A 24,799-nucleotide genomic window follows, 5' to 3' on the forward strand; every position below is an offset into this window, starting at 1 on the left:
ACCCCCGTACCACGATAACAGCTCCACGATTCTGGGGTCAGTCTGCTGAGTCCTTCCTATCCCACTGAACTGCAGGGAGAATGCAATCTCTGGGCCTGGACAGGGAAGCCTAGATTCATGTCACCTTGGAGCACACACAACCTGGGCTTCGATCTGACACGGGCGTGGGACACTTTACAAAAATCAACTCTTTGGGAAACATTAGAGACGAATTATCATTGAGGCTTTCTAGACATTTTTTTTTTTTTTGATACTTTACACCGAAGTGTAACTACCTTTTATAAATGCTATTCAATTATGAAAGGCTTCTGGGATTATGTAAATCAAGACAAGTCAACTGATGACACCTCTCTTAATAGAATGAGATTATCTGGCCTTCCCCCCACTCTCCGCCCCCTTCAAAGAAGAAGAAAGTAGCACAATTTACACAGTCTGCTCATTAAAGACGACCCCTCCTTCAGCATGGAAAATCAGAAGCAATGTGACTATTGCCATTTGTTCCTCTCAGATACTCTCTCCCCAAAAGGAACTACTTCATGGTACAATTTTGCATTTTTAACTCTATGAATTAGGCATTCTTCATAAATAACAGCTATGTTCTATACACAGGAGCTCCTTTTTATTAGGGACACAGTAATGAACAATGAGCAATGTGTTCTATTATTCTTTGTCAAATCACAAAATGCTACATTAGAATAACTGTGCTGGTCAATGTAATATAGTAGATTAAATTCAACTTCTGTGGAAAAACCACTGTAAAACAGCATGATAAGAAGGCTATAAAAAATTTAATTTTACTCCAAACTCCATCACAAAAAAAATGGTGTGAAAAGTAATTTTGCATAATCAGTACACGCCATCTGGAACAATTAACCGATTTCTATAGAACTATGAGGATCAGTCATATCTGCTTATTAAAGATCAGAAATTATACAAGTAATAAATCCTTGAAAAAACTAAGCGTACTCCCGCCTGTCAACGCTATTTTAACTTCAAATACTGAAGAACGCCTGATAAGGCTGAAAAGAAGAGATTAATATATGCAAATTACATCCAGCATTTAAAATCCCCACAACTGTCTCCGGTTTTCTGTCCCTTATTGCTGCCTTTATGTTTTATTCATACACCAACTCACCTGTCACTTCATAAGCTATAATATTATGGGGGTATTATTAAACAGCATAAAGCCGTGCTTTAATTGGAAAGCTTCATTGCATTTTCCAATTATTTGGAGTAAATTAAAAGCAGATGCACATAGTTTAATAAGGAGTCTAATATCAGTTCCGGGAAATCAAAATTCATTGTCATTACTATGCCGTGATAGTTTTGCAAACTGTACTCAATTTCAGAGGTTTTCAAAAGAAAATCTGTCTATGCAATCTGTTAATTGTCATTCGGTTAATAACTGTTTAAATATCCAAACTACACAGCAGCTTCCTATTAAAAAAAATTAAACTATGGGGTTTATGCAAGCAAACAAATGTGGCGTGCCACTCCTGGGCTGGACTTTTCAGACCTGCCTGTTCACCTTAAAACAATGGGAGGCCATGAGAAACCCACCCACAAGGCAGCTTTGCCCAGAGGGGCGGACAAAGGATGGCGGATCTGTCCTTCCGTGAGCGCCAGAGGCCGCAGCGCTCGGACAAATCTCGGCTCTCGCTGGAAAAGGGCAGAAGCCACGTTATAAATTGTGTTTTCAGAGCTCTGTGCTGCTCAGCAAAAAATGAGCTTCCAAAGTTTTAATTGGTCCACCTAAAATAAATCCTTTTAATGAGCGAATTCACTGATTCAGGACACAAACATGGGAAAATCAAAGAAAGCAAATGTCATGAGCAATGTGTTTTGAAAAAATTGACCCGTGAAGGGCCATTCCCTTATTGGTTTGTGACCCAGGAGCAGAGTGTTCCCGAGGCTGTGTGGGGGCCAGCCACAGTGCCTACAAGTGGGTTACACTGCAAGACAAAGGACTATATTCTAAGCTGTTAGAGATTTTAAGAAACTGAATCTGAAAGGTTACACCTCATAAGGAAGCGGCTCACAGATGTAGTTACATTATAGCTCAGCGGCTACAAGTTGCATACATACAAATACATTGTAGCTAGAGCATTTACAAATGAAAAGTCATAGGTATACTCAAACTAGTAACATAACCTTTTCATTTTCATACTAAGTGACAGACTTTTTCAAATCTTTGGTGTGTAAATTAGAATAGGACAAGCAGTAATTGACTTTTAAACTCCACCCACTGTGAGGGCTACAATTAATCTGTTTTCAGCCCAAGAACTCCTGCTCTGCAAAGTTCATAACTTGTAGGCTCTTTTCCCTACTCCAATTAAAACCTACGCGTCTTTCTAGAAGGTAACAGCACAGAATGGGCTCTTCATCTCCTGTTTCAAAGGGCGTAGTGGCTAACATCCCAGTCATCCAAGGGCGAGCCCCCCCTCCAGCCCAGAGAGGACACCAAATGCTTGAACACGAGAGCCTTCTGGCAAAGCAATGAGAAACTATGCTCAAAGATGAAGATAAAAGCAATTCTTGTGCAGTGATCCAAAAAATAGCATCTTTTTTTTTCAAAATTACCTGTTTTAATAAAGTAGAAACACTGTGCCAACTGAACCATTTAATTATCTGCAAAAATGATGAATCAAAACAATAGTTTGCAAAAATAAATGACTAACCTCTGATTAAAATGTCTGTCCTCATTAAAGCCAAATAAAAGGTACAATATCTTTTTTAAAAAAAATGTAGCCTGGAGAAAGGAACAATTCCTCACCATCGACAGTCTGGTGTCCTCCCATGAGATGGGGACATCTAAGAAAGTTGTTCCGTCCACTTTCAAATGCAGAGAAAGGATGCTTTGGTTATGGCTGTGTCTTCAATACAGGCCTCAGAGCTTGGGGGCCCTTGGCCTGGCAGTGAGCTTTGTAACAGGAGACTTGACGATGTGCTCAGTGGGTGGTAGGAATCTGATGGACCCTTAAGCCAAGCCCTGGCTCACAGATATGTAAGGATTCTGGGGTAAGGAAAGGGTTGTTGCTGTTTTGGGTTGTTCTTTTTTTTTTTTTTTCTCCCTCTTTTTTTTCCCCTCCTGCTAAGGTGTCCTGGGATAGGAGGGGAAGGAAAAAAAGAGCCACAAACCAAAAGGCAAAGAGAAAGTCAAACCATTTCAAGAGTGGAATGAACACAGCTACGATCCTTTTTTAATCAGAGCTAATCTGATGGGGAGGAATAAATCAGAAGCCAATTTAAATGTTGAGGAGTTTGTTTTAAAATTATTTGGCCCAGTGGCAAACTCTATCCCAAGCAAGTACTGATTTCTGACCTGGGGTGGAGGATTTGCCTTATGTTATGTCCAAAAGTCCCCTATACAGGGCAGGGTCTCTGCAGGTGTGAATTCCCTTCTGGTTTTTCCTTAGTGAAGCAGCTGCTCCTTCCCCATTCCATTTTTGGGGGTGGGGTGGGGTGGTGGAGTCCAACTGTAGCGTGAGTAGAACTGGGGCTTCCAAAATAATAAGCAGCACCGCACTGGAATAACAGTATTTGTGACAGTCATTCCCGCTACAATTTCTGGGGTGCTCGCTCAGTATTAGGTACTTCACGAACATTATCTCTGATCCTCAAAGTTATAGAAGGGAAAATGAACTGAAATGTCACACGAACTATCCAAGGTCACGCAGCTGGAAAGCGTGGATCTCGAGAACCAATCAGATGGCACAGATCCTTGAGTGCCTCCTGCCACACAGACCCCAGGCGGGGTATCAGGCACATACTAGTACCCGAGAGGCATTGCTGGGCCAGCAGCCAGAAGGGATCCTGCACTCCAGCAGAGAACCCGGCTAGGAACAAACGGTCCCACCAAAGATGGATCCACTTCCTTAGAACTGGGAAACCCATCAGATGGCCAAAGCTTCACAGGATGGCATCGATAGCCAAGAAGCCAAAGAGGCCGCCCATTTGGGTCTATGCAAGGCACAACCGTCTTTGGCAGAATGAGGGTAAAGGAAGACTCTGGAACTCATGAGCCCCAGGACCTTCTGGCAGGAGTGACAACGGAGTTTTGTTAGCACAGGGCGTAGGTAACGTAAACACACAGGGCAATGGAACATAAAGATGGGTGTGCTTATTGCCTGTAGGTAGCAAGTGCTTAAGTACCTCTAAGTGCCACCAGAAGCGAAGCTTAGGGCCAATGAGGCAAGCTTTACTCTCTCATTCAAAATTATGGATGTTGTCTTGCTGGTGGATCATGAGATCGTTCATGCTATAAAACAAGTCAGGCGTGAGAAACCGCTCTCTGACAAAAGATCTCAGCCTTAGATGAGAGTTCTGCATCGCTCATTGTCTTGGAGACAACTGAAAGACAAATCTGGGGAAAAGAAGCCTCCTTTTCTAGGATAAGTGATAAATATATTCGTCCAAATTCTAGGCTGGAGCACTGAGGGTTTTGTTTGTTTGTTTGCTTGTTTTTTAAACAGAAACAGGTAAAGACCATCAGTGCCATTAGTAAAAAGAGGGGGAAATGCACTGGGCATTCAGGACCCAAACACATCAATGGGTGGATTCAGGTAAGGTTTCATTTTTCTAAAACAGATCAGAATTTCTTTAGTCCTAATGTTAGCAACTGAATGCATTTCTTCTACCACAAACGTGAGGAGGCTCATATTGTGTGACGAAGGGTAATTTTCGATCTCATCCCCGAAGCCTATGTGGCTATCCAACTCCTCCCCAGGTTCTGCCAATGCCCCCGTCTTCACTCATCAAGCCATCAGGAGTTTAAATGCCTCCAACACTCATGTGGAAAGTGACCCCACGCCTACCATTGTAAGTCAGCAAGGCGGGAGCTGGGGTGCTCGGTGCTGGTGGCAACAGCAGAAGTTGGGGAGCCACAACCAGGTAGGAGGGGAATGTGAGCTGGGTATGGACAGGGAACACACAGGGTCTGCAATGGCCCCGTAACCTTGGGCTTGGATGCATCCTAGGATGCCCAATCCAGACAATGATGCTTCAAAGCAGGAGAGGCCATAAGGTGACTGTCATTCAAACAAATGTCCCATCATGGGCACAGCCCAGAACAGCTGGGCAGGAGGAAGACAACAGCTAAGGTTCAGTTCCAGCAGGTGAAGTGGTGGGTTTGGGTCGCCCACTATTACCACAGGGCTAAGAGAAGACCATGGGTAAGGAGATATCCAGATGTCCAGAGCTCCCCAGACAGAGGTCTCCAACAACAAGAACCATGGTAGTCCCATCTACTGATGGCGAGAAAGTTCCCTGAGGTTCCTAGAATATTCCCTCTCCTGGTCAGGAAAGCTCTGAGAAATGGTGGGAGGAAGGGACTATGGAACAATTACAATCGCAGCAACACATCTCTGGCACCTCCCATGTACCAGGCTTGATTCCAAGCCTCACCAACAAACCCACTCTCATTCCCATTCAACAGATAAGGAAACTAAGGCACAGGTTAAGCCCCTCACCTGGGGCCACTCAGCTTAAGTGCGGGGTCCGCCTGCTCATCTGATCACTGTTCTGCCCAGCAACCCGCCCACGGGAGCCACAACCCTGTTCCAGATGTTCGGTGGACTCAGGGGTTGTCCTTAGGCCAGTGTCCAGGGCCTCATGCTAATGGGGTGCCACAGAGGACGGGCCAGGGAACTTCCCGAGATTTAAACAACCCTGAGACCTAATCTCCCAAGTTAGTCCCAGCATATCTCACTTGGGGTATGAGTGCCATTTCCGACTTCAAGTCGAAGAGGGGAAGGAAATGGTCACATGCAACCTGGAGCCACATATGTAACTTGGGGATTTGGAGCTTGGCGGCTCGATCGGAGAGACCCAGGTTCGAATCTCAGCTCTTCTCCTTACTAGCAACAGAACTGTGAAGAGACTCAAATCTTTCAAAACCTCATTTTTTTTCTTTCTGTAAAATAAAAATATTTATAAAGGTATAATAAAGATTTATATAAGACAGATTTGTTTTACAAGGCTTGAGCAGCTGTGCTACACCTATAGAGATAATAGTAGTGATGGTACAAACCCTGAAGTTTTTTTTTTTTAAAGATTTTACTTATTTGACAGGGAGAGGGAGAAAGAGAGAGAGAGAGAGAGAGAGAGCAAGCACAAGCAGAGGGAGTGGCAGGCAGAGAGAGAAGCAGGCTCCCTGGTTAGCAGGGAGCCTAATGCAGGGCTCGATCCCAGGACCCTGAGATCATGACCTGAGCCGAAGGCAGACGCTTAACGGACTGAACCACCGAGGCGCCCCCAAACCCTAAAGGTTTTGTTGTAAGGTTTTCCTGGTAAGGCTTTATCTCAATTAAATGACAAAATACATGCAGAGTGCTTACTGCAGACTTTCACACATGCTAAGTGCTGGAGGAAGGTTAGGTATTATTAAAATAAATTAATATAATCCATTTTAATAAAAGCAAAAACAACTTCAGCTCCCTAAATGTGTTTAAATTAAAGAAGTTGCCTTAATTATAGCATTTCCCCCCTCTTGGCCGACAGTCTATTAGCGGGACAGAGACAGAGCTAGAAAAAGAAACGGAAGGCTGATCTGACGTCAGCTGCCCCGAGGCAGGACTGCGTGCTCGAGCCGGGCTCCTTCACTCAGCCCAGAGGAAGCTTCTGAAGAGATGCTAAGAGCAGATGAAGGGTGGGGATTCAGTGTCCTCCCCCTGTTAGCAGCGCCTCTCTGCCCAGGCCTCCGGAAGGGACTCTGCTGTGGGCCCCCAGGCAGGCAGCCCGCCGGGAAGGGAAGCAGGAGGGGCAAACACATGCATGTTTCTGCTTGACAACTAGACAAGGACGATAAACACAAAGGGAGAAAGGTGTCAGAAAGCTGGTTTTCCTCTCGTTGTTGCTGCAGTCTGGGTCTTTGCGGTCAAGACGGTGTGTGGATGGGATGCCTGTGAGTTTGGGGCCACAGCTGCACATGTGCTGGTGACACCCTCGGCACCCAACCTGCACACCCCACGAGGGTTCCTTCCCACGACACCCTCAACCCGGGAGAGAGTATGATCGCTGCCGTCTTAGATACTAGACCACGCCTGGTGCACAGGAAGCTTCTGGAAAACACTGTTCTGTTTAAATTACAGATGCTTTTATTGCTGTAGACTCAGACATACAGATCCTGGAAGGCATTATGGGACTAGTTGGTTCAAGAATGGGGCCTGGTGCTCGCAGCTCCTCCCCTGGGTCCTCCTGCTGCCCCCACCAGCTGCCTCCCTCTTGGGTCTGAACAGGGGACATGGGTCATTAAACCGACGTTGCCTAAACTCGGCCTTGAGAAGAGGAAGCGAAACAGGGGTGGGACATGTGGCCACTGCTTCAAGAGCACCGAAGTAGCTGTCACCTAATAATTTTTTAAAATATTTTTTTCACAGTGATGAAACTGGAAAAAGTCTTAACTTTCTGCTACCGGTGGAGCCCAAGATGAGGCAGAAACGAAGGCCAGAGCAGAAAGCAGCCTGTCGCCCCCCACCCTAGTCCTTTTCCTCCCCAAAAGCCAAAGGCACATTGGAGAATTTTACAGATGCTGCTGGCTCAGTATACCAAGCTCTCCTCTCCTTCCTGCCCCAAGCCATCATTCTGTCACCCTGCTGAGGGCCAGTGGGCTGCCTAACCCACTTCTTTTTTTTTGTTTAAAGATTTACTTATTTATTTATTTGACAGACAGAGATCACAAGTAGGCAGAGAGGCAGGCAGAGAGAGAAGGAGGAGAAGCAGGCTCCCTGCTGAGCAGAGAGCCCGATGCAGGGCTCGATCCCAGGACTCTGGGATCATGACCTGAGCTGAAGGCAGAGGCTTTAACCCACTGAGCCACCCAGGCACCCCTGCCTAGCCCACTTCTAAGTGACAATGGTGACAAAGTGTCTTGGTTAGCAGGGGGTGCCAAGCTGAGCCAGGCCAGAGAGCCTTGCCTGCAAGTTTGTTTGGACCGAGGCAGATTTTCTCCAAGTGCGATGAAGACAGAGAAGTAATCTCATTTATAAAACTACAGAAGAGAGGGCTGAGAAGGGGAAGGCCACATGGGTCAGGAGCCAGGGTGTCCTGAGTGATAATTCTCCACAAATCTTTGGGCTCTGCTCTGATCACAGCCCCACAGGGGAGGTACGTGTGGAGAGAAGGGGGGACATTCCTGCGCTGCATCCCGACTTACAAAATGTTCTCATACGCTCCGTATCCTCACGCCAATGCTGGGAAGGTGGTGGTCGTTAGCGAATCATTTCCCAGCTACGGACAGCTAGTGTGGAGTGACTTGCCCAAGGCAACATCACACAGGACTGTGGCCTGGCTCTGGCTGGGGGCCGTTCACGTACGTTGCATGGTGTGCAACCCCTGTGGTCATTCACAGAGGCTCTGGTGTGATGGCCACACGTGCTTCGGGCTCCAGATGCCCCATCAGCCACGCGCGGACCCTTCTTCCACCTGCTTCCTGTTGTCCTCAGGAGGGAACTTGGGGCTAGGCTCATGGAAGCCCTCAGAGTCTGCTAAATGAATGGAGGAGTCAACTATCCTTCACCTTTAATGACGTCCTCCATGATTCAGGAAGGACTGAAGACACCCTCCTTCTTCACTGCACATAAGCATCTCAAGGTGCTCATGGGGGAAAGGTCTGCAGATGAAGCAGTGTGGGAGCACACCAGGAAGGGAGCAGCCCCAGATGGAACGGACTCGGTAAAGCTTACTGGAAGAGCAGTTTGAGGACCAGCCCTCAAAGATGGATCCACAGGGAAGCTGGGTGAATCTGGGCCATATGATCGGCAGGGGCACAGGCACAAAGAGACAAAGTGAGGGCCCAGGAGTGACACAGGTGAAGAGAAATGGAGAGAAGACCCTGGAAAAGTAGAGACTGGCCACCAGACAGCCTCAATGCTGGACAAGTGAGGTGTGGATCACCGCAGCAGGCCATGGACTGGGGCAGGCTGATGAAGGTGTGCGCTCTAGAGTTCTGCTTCAGGGAGATGAATCTGCTACCTGAACAACTGGACTGAGCATCGAGGAACGTGTCAAGAAAGATGGACAAGTCAAGTGTGAGGCACCAGTGCCTGGTACCGCCAGGCCTGAGCCAAGCCAGCCCCATAAGGAGGGATGCAGGAAAGTCAAGAGAAGACCGCCTTTGACTCTCGGCTCCAGGAGACTCGCTGGGGCCACTGGGCATGGCTGTGCCTCCATACCTAAGTAAGATGGTCCAGAGCCCAGTGGAGGGCTTTCGGGGTCTCACTCTCTCTGTGAACTCCTAGTAGAGGTCCTTGCAGGGCAGGACACCTCCAGGAGGCGAGAGTTCCCCAAGCGCCCTGTGTGTCTGCCCGCACGCGCTGTTCATTAACTTCAGCGACACGGCCGTCACGGCGGGTGTATAAAAGCACATCCAATTAGCCAGGCCTCCGTGAATATTTGCACTCTTAAATCTTTTGCATTTCGAAAGGGTTAAAGCTTATTATTAGCATATAATTTATAGTCCTTTCTCCCAGGAAAGGAATAATGCACAGTAAATGCCACATTCATTTTAATAATACATGTTACAGTCTGTGCCCAACATCTGCACAAAGGTAAAGGAGGCAGATTTTTTTGACATGTCCCACTCTGCCATCTAAACACAGGCTTTTTGTTTCTTAAGTGACGGAAGGTTTAATCAAGAAAGCAGGCAATTCATCAATCGAAACAAGGCAGCGTGCGTGCGTCTGACAGCACACACATGGTTGTGTACAGAGCGAAGCCGGCCACCTGTCAACTGTACCTTTTACATCAGGATCTACAAATACACGAGGCGATCAATTCCCCATCCGTTCCCATTCATTTCTTCTTTTTCTTATTATATTTTTCTTTGCCCTCGATTTTGTTGTCAGTCAGGGCGAGAATAGATGGATAGACAAGGGACGCGTGGCTGTTGGAGGTGATGATAAAAATTTATATGCCTCTAAAATGACTTATTTCCTCCCTGATTTGCGCACCATTATTATAAATATTTTTTCGCTTCATTCAGGAATTTCCCCCATCTGCTATTATCTGTGGCTGCGTCAAATGGATGCTTCCCTCTCTCCCGGATCCTTGCCACCCTCCCCGCTAAGTCTCCAACCAGTTCTTGGCGGCTTGGAAAATCCTCGGCGGAGGGGAAAGGGAGGCAGGGGTCTGGACGCGAGGCCACGGAAGTCACACGAGCATGTCCATGAAGGACAGAGGCCACGGTGGGGGAAGGGGGTGCGCCTGCGAACGCAAAGGTTGCCTCTCATATGGGGCTTCCACTGGAAGACACTGGGGTTCCCTCGTTTGTGATTATCAGTAACATCGTCACTCAACCCATGCACGGCTGACACCCAAATTCAGGGGAAAAGAAGAAGCACGGGCATGCGCACAGAAAACGCGGACACAAATTCTACGAGGATACCGTCCACGCTGCGCTTGGAACAGCTGTTGGTCAGAACACCTTATGCGGAAAAAAGCCAGCCTTTCTCAAGTACCCTATTGTTTTGGTCTTTTAGCCTTCATTTTCCAACCCGGCCATGCTTTACGATCATGAAAGTATTAAGTTCACGTTCCATTTTCCAGGTGAGATGTTTTTTTCCTAATTAAAGGATAGAAATAATGTAATCACTACAAAGGAAAATATGTTTGTAATTGTTTGGTGTGCTTCAGAAGACTTTTTAAATGCTCACACTGTAAAACATACAGATTTTTTTTTTCTTTTTGTAAGAAGATGAAGAGCTGGTGGCAGAAATTTTATCCAATTGGATGAAATATATAAATCATGAATTTCATAATACTGATAATTAAATGTCCATCTTCCAATTTAAATGAGGACTAGATTAAAACTGCATGGAGAAGGCTGATATTCAGTAATCATTAATTATTTTTAATTGCTTTGTGCTTTCCCGGTCTGATGTCAGAGTTACACACTGCTCGTACGCAGTTCTGTTTCAGAGGAAACCCTCCTCCTCTCTGTCCAAGTTGCTGTGAGCCAAGGCGAGGAGCCCATGGACTCAGGCTTGTCCATGCTCACAGGCTTCCTGGCCCAACATCTTGAAAGGAGATGGATTTTTAAGAAGGAACAGCTGTGGAGAGCAATAAAAGGTTTTTTCCAGCCATCAGAAAGAACACTGGAAAAAATGAAAAGATCGAGAAAGCTAAAAGCAGGGTGACCACACCCCTCTCCACCCCATCTGCTGGGGCAGATCCAGGTTACCGCTTTGTCCGGGTACAAGTGGGAGCCCCTTTGACTCTCAAAAGGGATAGTGTGGGCAATCAATTCTACGGTCAGCCCAATGCTCCTGGATAAATGAAGGTATTAGCAAGGCAATCTGCCGACAGAGGAAAGGGAAGGGAAGCTGGACCCCTCGGATCCCTGCACTGTGTTTCTGCCTTATGGCTCAACCTGCATTCATGGACTGTTCGAGATTTTCGGCTTCGTTACGTGCCAGTTCCAATGTGATTTGCTGAATTTTACTATTTTATATTACTATGCCAGTTTTTTCAAAAGGGAGAAAAATAGGTTCTTTGGAAAAAAATACTTCACTTAGAGATATGAATCAGTGGATAACAACAACAAAACAAAAGAATGGCACAGCGTGGCTTCCCAGACCTATCGTATCCTGTTCATTAAGTGAAACCGCCCTAAGACAGACAGACATTCGTGCTTAGAAAAAGTGATCCTGGGCACCTTGTGGTTGAGCTTCTCCGTGTGGGGAAACTCTGGCCCGGGTGCATCTTCCAGGTGGGACAGGAGGCCAGGGGACCTGCATTCCTGACACCCCCACATCTCCAGTCCCTAAGACACGTGACACCCAAGACCATTTAAGAAACATCTCACTCAACAGCCAAGCATGTTAGGGGTTCAAACATGAGCAGATCTCCTGATATAGGGGCACCTGGGCTGTCCTCCTCAAACTCACTGAAAAGTGGCTGTTTTGTTGTCCACAGCCTTGTACTTGGCCCTCTTTATGGGCCTTAAATTCCATTTAAGGAAAAGCTAGGTTCATCCTAGTCAACCAGCTTTGTTTTAATCTTATCCATACAGAGATTGTCCTGATTCGGAACCAAATCCAGAATCCCCTTTGTGCAAAACCTCGCCCACAGCTGCACCCTCCCTTCCCATCCTGTATTTTTGCTCACTGTTACTTTTTCACTTCCATTTTCATTTGGTTACATGTATTTTTGGAGCTGCCTTGTATCTTTCTGGACTGGCTGGCCTAGAAATAAATGATCAGACATCTAGACATCTAAAATAATTCTAGGGGGAACAGAAAGTTTAGAAGGCTATCATTCAGGACTAAATCAGAAGACTTTCCAGGACAGAAAAAATAAATATATTTAAGATTTATTTTATTTATTTGAGAGAGAGTGAGAGAGACAGAGAGACAGGGAGAGAGAGTGTGTGGGGGGAGGGGCAGAGGGAGAGATTCTCAAACAGAATCTGCACGGAGTGCAGAGCCCGACATGGGGCTCGATCTCATGACCCTGAGATCATGACCTGAGCCGAAATCAAGAGTTGGCTGCTTTACCAACTGAGCCACCCAGGCTTCCCCAGAACAGAGAAGATATTCTTATTTAAAAAAAAATTTTTTTTATTAACATGTAATGTATTATGTACCCCAGGGGTACAGATCTGTGAATCATCAGGTTACACATTTCACAGCACTCACCGTAGCACATACCCTCCCCAACGGGACATTCTTAGGAAGAAAATGAACAGCTCCCAAGAAGCCTGATAAGGGCTCGCAGGAGTGGGGCTTTGGGGTAGAATCTAGAAAATCAACATGGCCCAAGGAGGCACCTCCCAGGAGGTAAGGTCTTAAGGGGGACAAGCCAGTTCGAATGTTGACAGGAAAGCGTGAACCCATGAGCTCCCATTTATCAGACACAAGGATTTAAAAAAAAAAAAAAGTGGTTTGCCGACTCTAACACACATGGATCACAGTGAGCCAACCCAGGCCAAACCTACCACTCGATTTCTACCTCCTCTTTCAAGGAAAACCATCCTCAAGCCTAAGGAAAAGAACGAGGTGATGATGCGGGGTGTGAGGAGCAAGGCAGGCGAGGGGGCGGCCCCAGCAGCCGGGCTCCCACACCCCATCGGCGTCTGTACCACCAGCGGTGTTAGACTGGTGGTCAGTGGTCCTTGGGGGACAGCAGTGGACAGGAGGACAAGCAACTGGACAAGAGGGGGACTAAAACCCCCAGATTTTCAAAAAGGACCATAAGAAAATTATCGATCTGTGGCCTGGAGGTGATTTCCACCAGAATTCAGAAGAGGAGTCAGGAGGCTTGGCAGCACTGAGAAAAGGCGAGGTGATCGCGGGGACCAGCATGGCTTACTAAGAGCACGCCAAAGGAACTTCTTTTCTTTTCTTTTCTTTCTTTCTAAGACTTATGTATTTGTTTGAGGGAGAGCAGGGGGAGGGTGGGAGAGAATCCTTGGAGCAGACTCTATGCTGAGTGTGGAGCCTGATGCAGGGCTCGATCCCAGGACCCCAAGGATCGTGACCTCAGCCAAAACCAAGAGTTGGGCACGTAACTGACTGAGTTACCCAGGCACGCCCAAACTTTCTATTATAAAAGTAACACCTGCCAGCATAGAGAAATGAGACACTGCACGGAAGGGGAAAGAAAAGAGCAGGAAAGACTGGTGAAAACCACTGTAAACACCTTCGGGGGTACCTTTCCAGACATTCTGATTTCTTCTTTAGGGGTGGGGGGGGCGGAGAGAGAGCATGTGTGCAAGCACGGGAAGAGCAGAGGGAGAGAGAAAATCTTAAGCAGACTCCATGCGGAGCACAGAACCTGATGTGGGGCTCGATCCCATGATCCTGAGATCATGACCTAAGCAGAAATCAAGAGTTGGATGCTTCCCTGAGCCGCTCAGGTGTTCCTGGATATTTTTAAAAATGTGATCACATTGCTCATTCTGGTTGTCACTTAACAACATTCACCCGCACCTTTTTATCCAAATCATTTTTGATGCCTTAAGAGTTAAGGCATCAAATCTTTTAAGAATGTTCCACAATTTAACCCTTCGCTTTTTGTCTGGGACATTTAAGAGCCCCACCCCAAGCCCTTTCCCTGAGTATTATTTTTAAGAAGCAGCAGCGCTCATCCCTGTGGATAAACCTTCCTGTACACCCGTGAGTATTTTCCAGAAAAAATTCTTATTGGTGGATGCATGAGGAGCAAAGGCAGGCCCTGTGGCCATGTGATGAGGGTACGAAGTGGCAAGGCAAGGGACATGCGCTTCTCAGGATTTCGGCACTGCGTTAGCGGAAGCCCCTCACCCCACTTCTGTGGGCGAGAGAGACCTACTGGCTGAGCAGCTGGCAGCTGGCACACCTTGGCCAGTGGAACACATCTGCAGCCCGAATGGCTGGCTGGGTATGAACACGAGCTCAGCTGAGCAGGGGAGGACCCTGCAGAGGTGGAACAGGCTGGGCGGAGGTGGAGGCCCACATGCCGGGTTGCATTCGAGAAGCAGGTCAGATCGCCTGCCGCAGAGGTCACAGGGGGCGTTCCTGGGCTAAAGGCTCTCCTTCCCATGAACAGCTCATGTGCACCTCTGCGCACCGGGGCCACAGTTCCATAGTGTCCCCTCCCCTTACTCCAGCAACTCTGAGCGCTGTCCCTCCCTCTACACCCCTGACAGTCACCAGCAGCCTCTGTGCGGGGGACAGGAGAGGGGCTGGATAACGGGCATGCCTTTGAGAAGACACTGAAAAGTTAATATGACTTTAACAACCACACACACAAGTTAAGCATGGGCTACTCGCTTTTCAATTTACTTCACCTAGAAATCTACTCATTTTTGGGAGGGCCCGCGCGTGAAGGGAGCCCTCACTACACATTTTCAGGAACGCACCAGAACGCACCAGAACGCACCAGCAGTCTGCATGGAAGGCGGACCCCCGAAGCCTGTGGCAGCCAGGCACCAGGGCCGGTTCGGAACAGTCTGAGGCTTCGTTTCCTTATTGGCTGAGCTCCAGCCACCGTACGTCGGGCACGGAGCAAGGGCGAGGGCCTGGGGCACACTTTTGCCTCCACTGCTTTTGGAATCAACCCCTGAAACCTTAACTCTGCAATCCCAAACTGAGACGTGCCATTCTGTGCCAAACGCTATTTATGGCAGGGATGGGGTCGGGGGTGGGGTAGGTGGTCTCTGTTCCCTTCCACCAGCACGGCTCGCAGGCAGGCAGCCGGTGGGGGGCGGGCAGGCTTCCCGGCTGCACCATGGTTGCCCAGTGCTGAGCTTGCAGGCCTTATGGAGCTGGTGGGTCCTGCGGGCTCTTTCTGGCAGCCTTCCCACAAAGCAGCCTCGGACCCCGGTGGAGCAATTTGGTGCCGGCAGCCACGGAGGTGCTGGGGGCTGCCTGCGCTGGGGTGGGGGTGGGGGGAGACACAGGAGGGGGCAGCCTCTACTACCACTCTTTGGAAGATAAAATCCCACCGACTGCCACTTACATAAATGTAACAGGAAGTTTCTGAATGGCTTCCCCTGTGTCTTGAGGCTGTTACCTTGGTGTTGCTAAACTCACGGCTGAAATGAGCCCAGACAACACCTCATCAAAGCCGAGGGGCGAGGGAGCAGCGGTCCAGAGGCAGACAGGAACATTCCTGCCAAACCAGAGGAGGTTTCGCTCTGTGGGTCCTTTTCTGTAGAAATGTCAACAGCTGGGAAAGGCATCAGAGAACCCAGGTAAGGGGGGGCGCGAGCCGAACACCGTGGCTGGAAAAAGGTTTGCAAGCGTGAGGAAAGAAGCATCGGCTTTGACTGAGGTTTCCTCCTGCGCATTCGGAACGGGGCTGCCCTGCTGGTTTTCACAGACCTGTTTTGCACCACTCTGCCACGAAGCATCTGGGGAAATAGCTTTTCTACAAAATAGGTCATCTTTCCACACTTGTTATGCTCCTTGTCGACTTCACTGAAATAGCCACAGCACAAAAGAAACTCTCTCTGGAGGTGCTTTTCTGAGACGACGCACGCTCCCTCTACCCCTTCAGGAGCTGGGCTCCTGGAGGTCAGCCAGGCCCCCGGGCTTTAAGGACATCCCGGGTCTTCCTCTTCCCCCCACCCAGAAATGGAACAACTGGCTTTTGCTTCTACTTCCAAACCTATTAGGGAGTGATCATAACAAGAGAAACTGATACTGACATGAATTATACCATTGTTCTATTTCATCTATTTAGTAACCCCAAGTTGCAATTTTTAGAGAAAAGATTACCTTTTAAATAACGGATTCATTATGGTACATGAATGAGTGCCATGTTCCCGTGTTCAAAACGTCACTCACCATTAAGGCCATGCGCTGGTAAGTGGCACCGATTTGCCACTTCCCCCTTAAATACAAACGCCCCTGACTGGAGGCCTAGGATCATCGGAGGTGAACTTACGGGTTTCCTGGGCTCTTAGCGCATCACCTGTGCTGCCAGGCACCCCATGAATCTCCACTCTGCCATCAGGCCTGCAAGTGTTCCCCTCCGTGGTGAAGGTGGAAAGGCAAACGCGCACTGCTGAGGTTCCGGCCAATGTACCACCATCTACTTCAAGGCCGAGTTCAGAAATCACAGACCCTTATGACGAGGGTGGGAAAGGAGACAGCCAGCGTCCCTTCTGGCTGCAAACCTAGCTTTGGGAAATGAGAGGAGAGAACAGACTGGACACAGGCTGGTGAGTGCACTGGGCCTCAGCTCTGTGCCACTCCCGAGACGCCATGGGAAACCCGCCCTGGCTCTGGCAGGTGAACAATGCACAGAGTATTCTCTGGAAACCTCCCTTCAAGCTCGTGAAATCCACACATTGTTTTTCATCATTAGTTTCCAAATGCACAGAGTGTCTGGCCCTTCTCTAAGTGCTGAGGTGACACAAAGGAAGGAAAGGGCTGATCTCTGCAGGGGACAGGCTCCTCGCAGGGTGAAAAGACAGGTAAGACAGATGCCATTCGAAGCCAGGAGACACGCAGAGGGGGGCGGTGCCCGGGACACAGACACCATAGCTGGCCATGAGCAGAGGCCCCACGTACCTGATATGGCATACAGATTGGAGTGCTGGTACTCATAGTCAGCCCGAGTGCTGTTCCTGCCTCGGAAGGTAGCAGGGAGCGTTAGTGAGATGTGCCTAAGAAAGAGACGGAGGAGAGAGGAGGTTACAGGGCGCACAGAGCACTCCCCAAGGCTCAGAAAGCACCCGCGCCACCACCAGCCCGTAGCAGCACAGAGCAGGAGGAGGGGGTGTCCCTGGAGCAGGCCCCCCAACAGCTCAAAGCCCCCTCAAGGAATTCAGAAGTTTCCAGACATCAGCAACCACCTTCTTTTCAATTCCAAGAATATCCAAGTGGAGGAAAATGTTTCCCAAGCCTTATGGCATGTGTGAGCAACTTTGTCTCGATCTCTGCTCACTGGGCAAAATACACCCGCAGAAACAGAACACTTGACCCTGACCAGGAGCCCGGGCGTGTTCTGCCATCCGGCTTCTATTGTCCACCCAATGGCTTTCATTCCTGTCCCATAGGCCACCGAGAGTAGGGCAAGGAGTACTTTGTGAATGAAGGTCTAGAGTATTATTACTACCACGTGAGTCCAGGAAAACATACAACCACTGAGAATCAGAATGGCCTGCTCTCCTGAACTGCTGGGCCTGTGTGTTCGCCCTCTGGCAGGAGTACATAGTAGGTGCTCAGGAAATCATCTCAATTGGTCCAGCATTGGCTTTTTATGACAAAGGTGTTGGCCATTAAAGCTCAAGGTGCCCACAGAGCCCAAGTGAGTATTCAAGCAAAGTAAATCATCCATTTGGTGTGGTCGTCAGCTGCCTTTAGCAAATGCAAAAAAAGATGAAGATGATAAGAAATATATTTCAAACCCAACAGGTCTGGGAGAAAAAACAACAATAAGGCATCTTACTGGTAGGCATAGGGATTGGCTTGAATGAGTTCAGTAGCCCGAGTTTTGGCCACACTCAGTCAAAAGGGAAAAGATTGAGGAAGGGAGCATTTATGACAAAGTTTTATGTCGTACACGTTGCCTTTTTCACACAACAAATGCATGACCTTCTAGGAATGACTCCTGAACGTACAGGCTCCTGGGAGGGAAGGTTCTCTAGGCAAGACCTGTTCCCACAGGGTCTCTTGGTGACAAGACGAGCACCAACGGTTGTAAAGGCATTTGGTTTGCTTGCTGTCGCATGAACACTGAGGCGAACATCTGTGCCATGGAACGGTCTGGCTCAACCCAGCGGGTAGAGGGCTTTGCTGAGCACTGGCTAGACCCAGGGCTGGCAGAAGAGGGGGTGGGAACCAGCAGACCTAAGTGCAGGGGGACTCTGACACGTGTGGAGCGGATCTGAGTGTCTGCTCTTACTGATGCTAACGAAGGATGCAGGGGTGCGCTCGCTGAGGAGCGCCCGGGGTTACAGGGGATTGAGGTGTAGAAATAAAGCACCAGATGCAACGGGGCAGGGGCCTGGGTGCGAGGGAGCACAAGAGCTCTGAGCAAGAGGCTGGGGTTCTAGTGACCCTTGTCAGAAGAGGACACGGGCACTGATGGAGTAAAAGGAACTCACTGGGTGGTCAGGGAAAGCCAAGCCTCTGGCACAGGGTCAGGGTATGTGTGGAAGCGAGGCTGGAAAGGTTGGGGCCAGGTTGGAAGGGACCCTCCCCCACCCCGCCCCGGCCGCTGCCATGCTCCAAGACTTCATCCCCTTGGACGAGAGTTCCTAACTCTGTTCTGCCCATCACAGCACAAACGAAGGCATCAGGACTGCAGGGCACTCGCTAACAATACAGTCACAGCCGCGAGCCCGGGGAGCCTGGACCGGGGGGCCTGGGGTGCGGCCAGGAATCTGTCTTTAATAGCTCCAGGAGTGACGTTGAAGACCGGCCAGGTTTGCGACCCTGAGAGGTAAGGAGCAGCCGCAGGAGGGCTTTACACAGTTGATCAACGCCTCTGACCACAGCACTGAGTCAGTGAAGCTGAGCACACAGAAGAATGAATCATGGACTGTGGCTGTGGTTGAGCGGAGCTAAAATGATGACAGGTGACCCCGCCGAGGGTGCCGCCGTGTGCCAGGCCTCGGGGGATGCTGAGCTCAGGCAGTCTCTTCTGGTTCCTCGCGCTCCTACAAGGCGAGCGTAGGGCCCAGCACACACTGAGGCCGGGAGGCTGTGGTTCGAACGGTCGGCACGGGAGATGGCACCAGCACAGCCCTGGGCCTGTCATGGGCCTTCTGAGCCCGCGGCCTGTGGCACGGAGCTGGCCGCACATCCACGAAGCTGGCTGGGGCGGCTGCTGTTTTGGCACCCACCACACCATGGGGGACGGGGTTTCCCGAAGCCAGGGAAGAACTACAAGGCAGGGCTGCCATGCCTGAAGATTTCTAAGCCTTAAAAGCATTTTCGAAAGGTGCAGCCATCCAAACTAAGAGCATCACACATCTGTGCGGTGCAGTCCCCCTGCCCCCCCAGGGGCTGGAGGCATTCAGGAAGGCTTGAGGAGGAGGTGGGTGTTAGTGGAACTTCAGAAGACAGGCAGGCCTGGATGGCAAAGAGCCAAGCAGAAGCTGGAAGAGAAAAGAGGGTCAGCCCAGCCATTCAGTGGTTAAAGAGAGGCTGAGAGTCTGACAGGAGAATATGCAGATGGGGTGAGGGGGCGGGTAGTGCAGAACAGGCAGGACCCCTCTGTGCACAGAGCTCACACTGCAGCGGGATGGGGGAGGGCAGGAAAATACCCACAAAGTTAAGGGAACACCTGCTTACAAAGGGAATCACGCATGCAGAGCAGGAGTGCTGTGTCTGGGGAGAACGGAGGACTCCCGGCAGGGAGGAAGGGGAGCAGGGCTCCAGGCTCAGCAGTGAGTCTGGTGAAGGGAGGACCTGGCAGGGGGCTAGGGTAGGCGGAGCCTGCAGGCCAGGAGAGGGTGTGGCACCAGGCACAAAAGGGCTGCCAGGCCACAGCCCCGGGTGGGGGTGGGAGGGCCTACATGAGCTCCACTTGATCTAGGAGGATTTTAAAGCAGAGATGTGGAAAGATCCTATTTGCAGTTTTAAAAGATCGCCTGCCTATGGGAAGGTGAGGAAATAAAACGGCGATGCTGTGTAGACGGGAACAGAGCAGCAAATTACAGTGGGGATTCTCGTGAAACTGCAATTATTGAGCACTTACTGTGTGTAGACCCTTCCCAGTTCCTGCCAAAGTGTCCTACTGCAGCCCTCTGAACAGTGTGGGGGAAACTGTGTGGTATACAGGACTTAAAAACAAAGGCTATACCAGAGAAACTAAGGTGCCTGGCTCCTTAGCAGCCCCGCCTGATGTGGACTCCCTGGTCTCAACTTTTCCTGCTTCTCTGGGCCACCTGATCGTGCCTGGCTGACATGCTCTGCAACCCTCCCTACCCTGGCCAGCCGCTCTTCCTTGCAGATGTCCTTTCTGGTCCCTCCTCCAACTTTTAAAGTTACTCTTTGTCAGGGTTCTGCTTGAGCTCTGTCCTCATTCCATATGCTACCCTGAGGCAACCTCATCCTCAGCCATTCCCTGACTTTAGCTGTGCTCACACACTAGCCCACCTTTGCCAACTGTCTCTCGCCCTGCTTACTTCTCCCTCTACCCAGAAGAGGGGGAAGTTCTGTAAATCTCTGACTATGTGATGTGATGTTCATGTCTTAGCCTGACTCTTTATCCAGGCTGTTTCCCTTTGTAGAATCTCCATTTCTTCCTTACCTATACTCCAAACTCCTATTCATCCCTCAAGACCCCACCCAAGCATGCCTTCTCTGGTAGAACCTTCCCTGGGCTTGTTCTGGGCTCACCGGAGGCCTGCATGTCCCTTCTCTCTCCAGTTTGCACAAAATATTTGAAGCATCTGATACGAGCCTGTCTTCCTAACACGACTGTGACTGCCTCAAAATCAGGGCTGAAGCTCATCAATTTGTGCCCATTTTGTAGGACGATTTTTTGACCTGGAGTAGATAGTAGTTGAGCACGTGTTGACCAAATCAAGCGCTGAATCTACTCCAGTAAAACCTCTGGATCTTTTTGGTATAAACTGCAGAGCGTCTGTGACTCCATTTCTACCCGTGTGTGTGTTTGCCAATCAGACTCAAGTGGTCTCTATTAGACCAGGCATCCCACTCGTCTCTGCCCTGGAAGAAAACAGGTATGATATAAGAAGGGATCGGTGGTGATTGGGAATTTATGGGAGGTGGGGGGGGGTGGGAGAGAGAGAAAGGATTTCTGATCTCCTACAGACAATGTGTGGTTCATAGAGTACATGTGACGTCAACAGCACGTTCGAGTCGCACACCCGACTGTATCTTCGACAGTCATAGCTCAACAGGAACGCGGTGAACGGAAATGAAGGCATCCCAGACTCTGGCTCCTCAGCTGCTACAGGACGGTATGATGCAGCACCCAGAGAGAAGAGAGGCTCCCGACCAGGGACAGCTTTAAAGAGAAGGGTTCCCTACATTGTAAAGAGCTGCTTTTCACTTCTGTTGTCCGGACTCAGGAAGGAGGAAATGTGGGGGTGGGAGGAGGAAAAGCCACAGCAAAGCCTCCTGTAATGAGAATGGGCAGTTGGGGCCGAGGGGACAGATAACCTGTGGTTAAAGGGAAAGAGCAAGTCACCTGCAGAAGGAGAAGCGGCCCAGGGGCACTGCAGCGTCAGATTAGCCTGAAAGTGACAGATGACAGGAACCAGCGAGGCTCTGGTGATTGCAGAGTGAAAGGAGATTCTAGTTCCCCAGCAGGGGCCGGGTGGAGCGGGGAGACCTCAAGCCAGGCACTGGGCTGGGTGCCTTCACGTACACGCCTCGCCTCATCCTCCAGGCAACCTTTTCCGATTGGAATAGTTAACTCCGTCCGATAGATCAGTGAACGGGGCCGGGGGCTTCAGAGGGAAAGTAGGGAAAACGTTCATCCACGTATCCTCCGGGGGTAAACACTATTATCTGGAAGTTGCCCTACTGTATCATCTTGGCTTTCAGGTATATAGAGTGGGGACTGCACGGTCCATCCCCAGACCCTTTTGCAAGCGATGAGGCCAAGGACTCAGCATCTCAGCCACTGACTGGCTTGATGATCCTGGCAGGACACAGTCCCTCTGATACCATGTCACCAAGGGAGAAGCAACAGAATGGGACACCCCACGGCCCTACCACATGCCCAGGGAGGGAGAGCAGTGGTGGCAGTTAGCAGCACCAACCCTAGAGTCGGCCTGATATAGGTTCAAGTCCCAGCACCACCCCCGGGAGCTGGGTGCCCCTCAGGGACGGCGTGTTGCCCCCTCCTGCGTACCTTGTGACCAAGCCGGCGTGTAGAAGCAGAATGTCCCTTATAATTTCCCACACAGCTCCTATTCTGATTCTTCCCACTCCGGTCATTGTTTTAGCGTCCCACTGATGAAGGGCATAGTCCAGGACCACGACAGAACCCGCCAGTGCCCTCCCTCTGTATTAGAATGAAATCCAAATGCCCCGTGGTTGGGAGGCCCTGCCAGCCCGTCGCTCCTCTCTGAGCTTGTCTTGTTCATGGTCCCCGCACTCACATCCTCACACCTTACCAGCTCCCGGCACTCTCGTTCCTGCCTCACAGCCTTTGTGCTTGCTGTTCCCTCTGCCTTAAACACTCTTCCTCCAGTTCTCCAGACGCTGGCTCCTCCCCCAGGCAGGCCACCCCCCTAGATGCCTGCTGGGGCACCTTGCCTCCAGTCGCTCTTACAACACCCCACTTTCCTCTCTGCAGACCCTTCCCACTCTACAGGACTGTCTGATTTGTTCACAGGTCACCAGAATGTGATCTACACTATACTTTCCACCGTATCGCCAGTGCCTAGAACAGTGTCCTCCACACAGAGGAGACTTAAAATATGAGAGCCTCTAAGATCACTTGATAGGTGATCTTACAGAATATTGAACGAATGAGTGAATCTTACACTGACTTGTACTTTGACTTACATGAAAACTTCCCACTTGTCTCTTTCTCATCCCCAGGACAGGGCTGGTTAACTGGAAAATGCAGTTATTTCTGATTTCTGAGTATTTTTACATAAACAGTAAATACATTCATCATGGCATTGTTTATAAAGCCAAAAACTGGAATCAGATCTTAAACAATAGGGGACTGCTTAAAAAATTCTGGTACAACTGTCTGATGAAATATTTTACAGTCATTCAAAACACTTCAGAAGACCAAAAGCCAGAGCCCATGCCTCTCACTGCAGCATCTAGCGAGAAGAGATATCAAATCCTCATTTTCACACTTGAAGTTGTGATTGGTTAACCCAACACCTGGGCTTCTTTCCCACAGCCTTATTGTCTAAAGAGATGAAAGGAACATGCCTTTCATGACTCTGGGTGTTGCTGGCAGAGGAAAGAAGGAGCTGGGTACTTCAGCAGACCATGGACCCGAGATGCCCAGCTCTTCTGAAGTACCCAGTCCCAAGGGTTCTAAGAACAAGTAGGTATTCCATGGCTTCTAGCTAAATTGAGCAGTCTAAGAACGTGACAGCTGTTGGGGTCCCCTGGACAGCATGTTTGGCAAGGTTGTATCAATGGGTTCCAAAGTCGCTGATTACTCCATAAGCAGAGCCCTTGCTTTAGATTTTAGGAGAGTTCATAAAGATCACTAGCAGGCTAAGAGATAGACCTAAGGACTCAGGAAACCATCTCTAGCTAGGTAGGCACCTAGAGAGGAAGACTTTCTAGAACCATCCCCAGTAGGCCTTGAACCACTGGAACAAACTGACTGTCACAGGCCAACAATTTCTGCCCCCTGACTTGAATGATGGCTTCTTCTTCCAAAATCTATCTGGTCACTGGAGAATTCCAACTAGAAGAGGGTGCACTGTACCAAGCTCTCCTCCCCATTCCCTATGCAGGGGACAGCCCAGAGCACGGGGGCCTCGAGGCTGAGCAACCACCACTTTCTACAGGAGGGACTGGCTGTTGTGGAACAAATAGGTCAGTGTCACACGGGCTGCTGACAATGGCTCTGGCCGAATAGATGCTGAGGGAAATTTCATTTCTCCCCCAAGTCAGTTTTAGGCACCTTATTCAATTAACATGGCCACTAGCTGCAGACAGCTCCATAGGAAAGCCCTTCAGTTATGGAACACATTTTATTAGGTGACAATAGTTGCCAGCACGATTTATTTCCTTTGATGGGATTCTGCTTTTTCCTTGTTAATTTAAATCTGTATTTTCTAGTGCTGATTCCAGGTCTGTGTGAATTTTTAAAATGTTACCATTAATCTTCTGGACCCAGTGGCCACCTAGAATGGAGCTGGCTCTGCCCAGGTAGTGGGGATGCCTTATGTCCTCTCAGACTGTCAGGGGGCAGCGTGGACGAAGTGGTGGCCGGTAAGGCAGAGGCAGACTCACAGTTAGAGACAGATGTCACTTTCAGGTCTCACCTTCTTTAAAAAAAAAAAAATTTTATTTAAATTTTTTTTTTTTTTTTTTTTTTTTAGGATTTATTGATTTGAGAGTGAGTGAGCACAGGAGTAGGGGACAGGGGAGGGAGGGACCCAGAGAGAGGGAGAAACAGGCCCCCCGCTGAGCAGGGAGCCCAAAGCAGGATCTCCCTAAACCCTGAGATCTCCCCAAACCCTGAGATCGTGACCTGAGCCGAAACCAAGAGTCAGACGCCTAACCGACTGAGCCACCCACGTGCCCCAGAGTTTTTCAGAAGCTGCAAGACTGTGGGGTCATCACTCTGAGGTCTCCTTGCATACGTGTATGCTCCACATTGTTCTCAGTTTTAACTTCCAGTAAGGTAATTATAGGCTAACACAAGCCACGTGAACACAAGCTCTTTAGAATCCTCCATTTTTAAA

At 49.4% G+C, this 24,799-nt stretch overlaps 1 protein-coding gene across 2 annotated transcripts in view; it reads right to left on the minus strand.

Annotated features, from left to right (window-relative positions):
* MVB12B (multivesicular body subunit 12B) overlaps positions 1–24,799 on the minus strand; it is a 185,150-nt gene that overhangs the window by 61,667 nt on the left and 98,684 nt on the right. For both annotated transcript variants that reach the window (XM_044264893.1, XM_044264894.1), the window contains exon 7: positions 16,995–17,089. In XM_044264893.1, coding sequence (XP_044120828.1) covers positions 16,995–17,089 — 95 coding nt within the window. The remainder of the gene's footprint in view (positions 1–16,994; positions 17,090–24,799) is intronic.

The sequence above is a fragment of the Neovison vison genome, chromosome 9, assembly GCF_020171115.1.
Source record: "Neovison vison isolate M4711 chromosome 9, ASM_NN_V1, whole genome shotgun sequence".
Lineage (NCBI taxonomy): Eukaryota > Metazoa > Chordata > Mammalia > Carnivora > Mustelidae > Neogale > Neogale vison.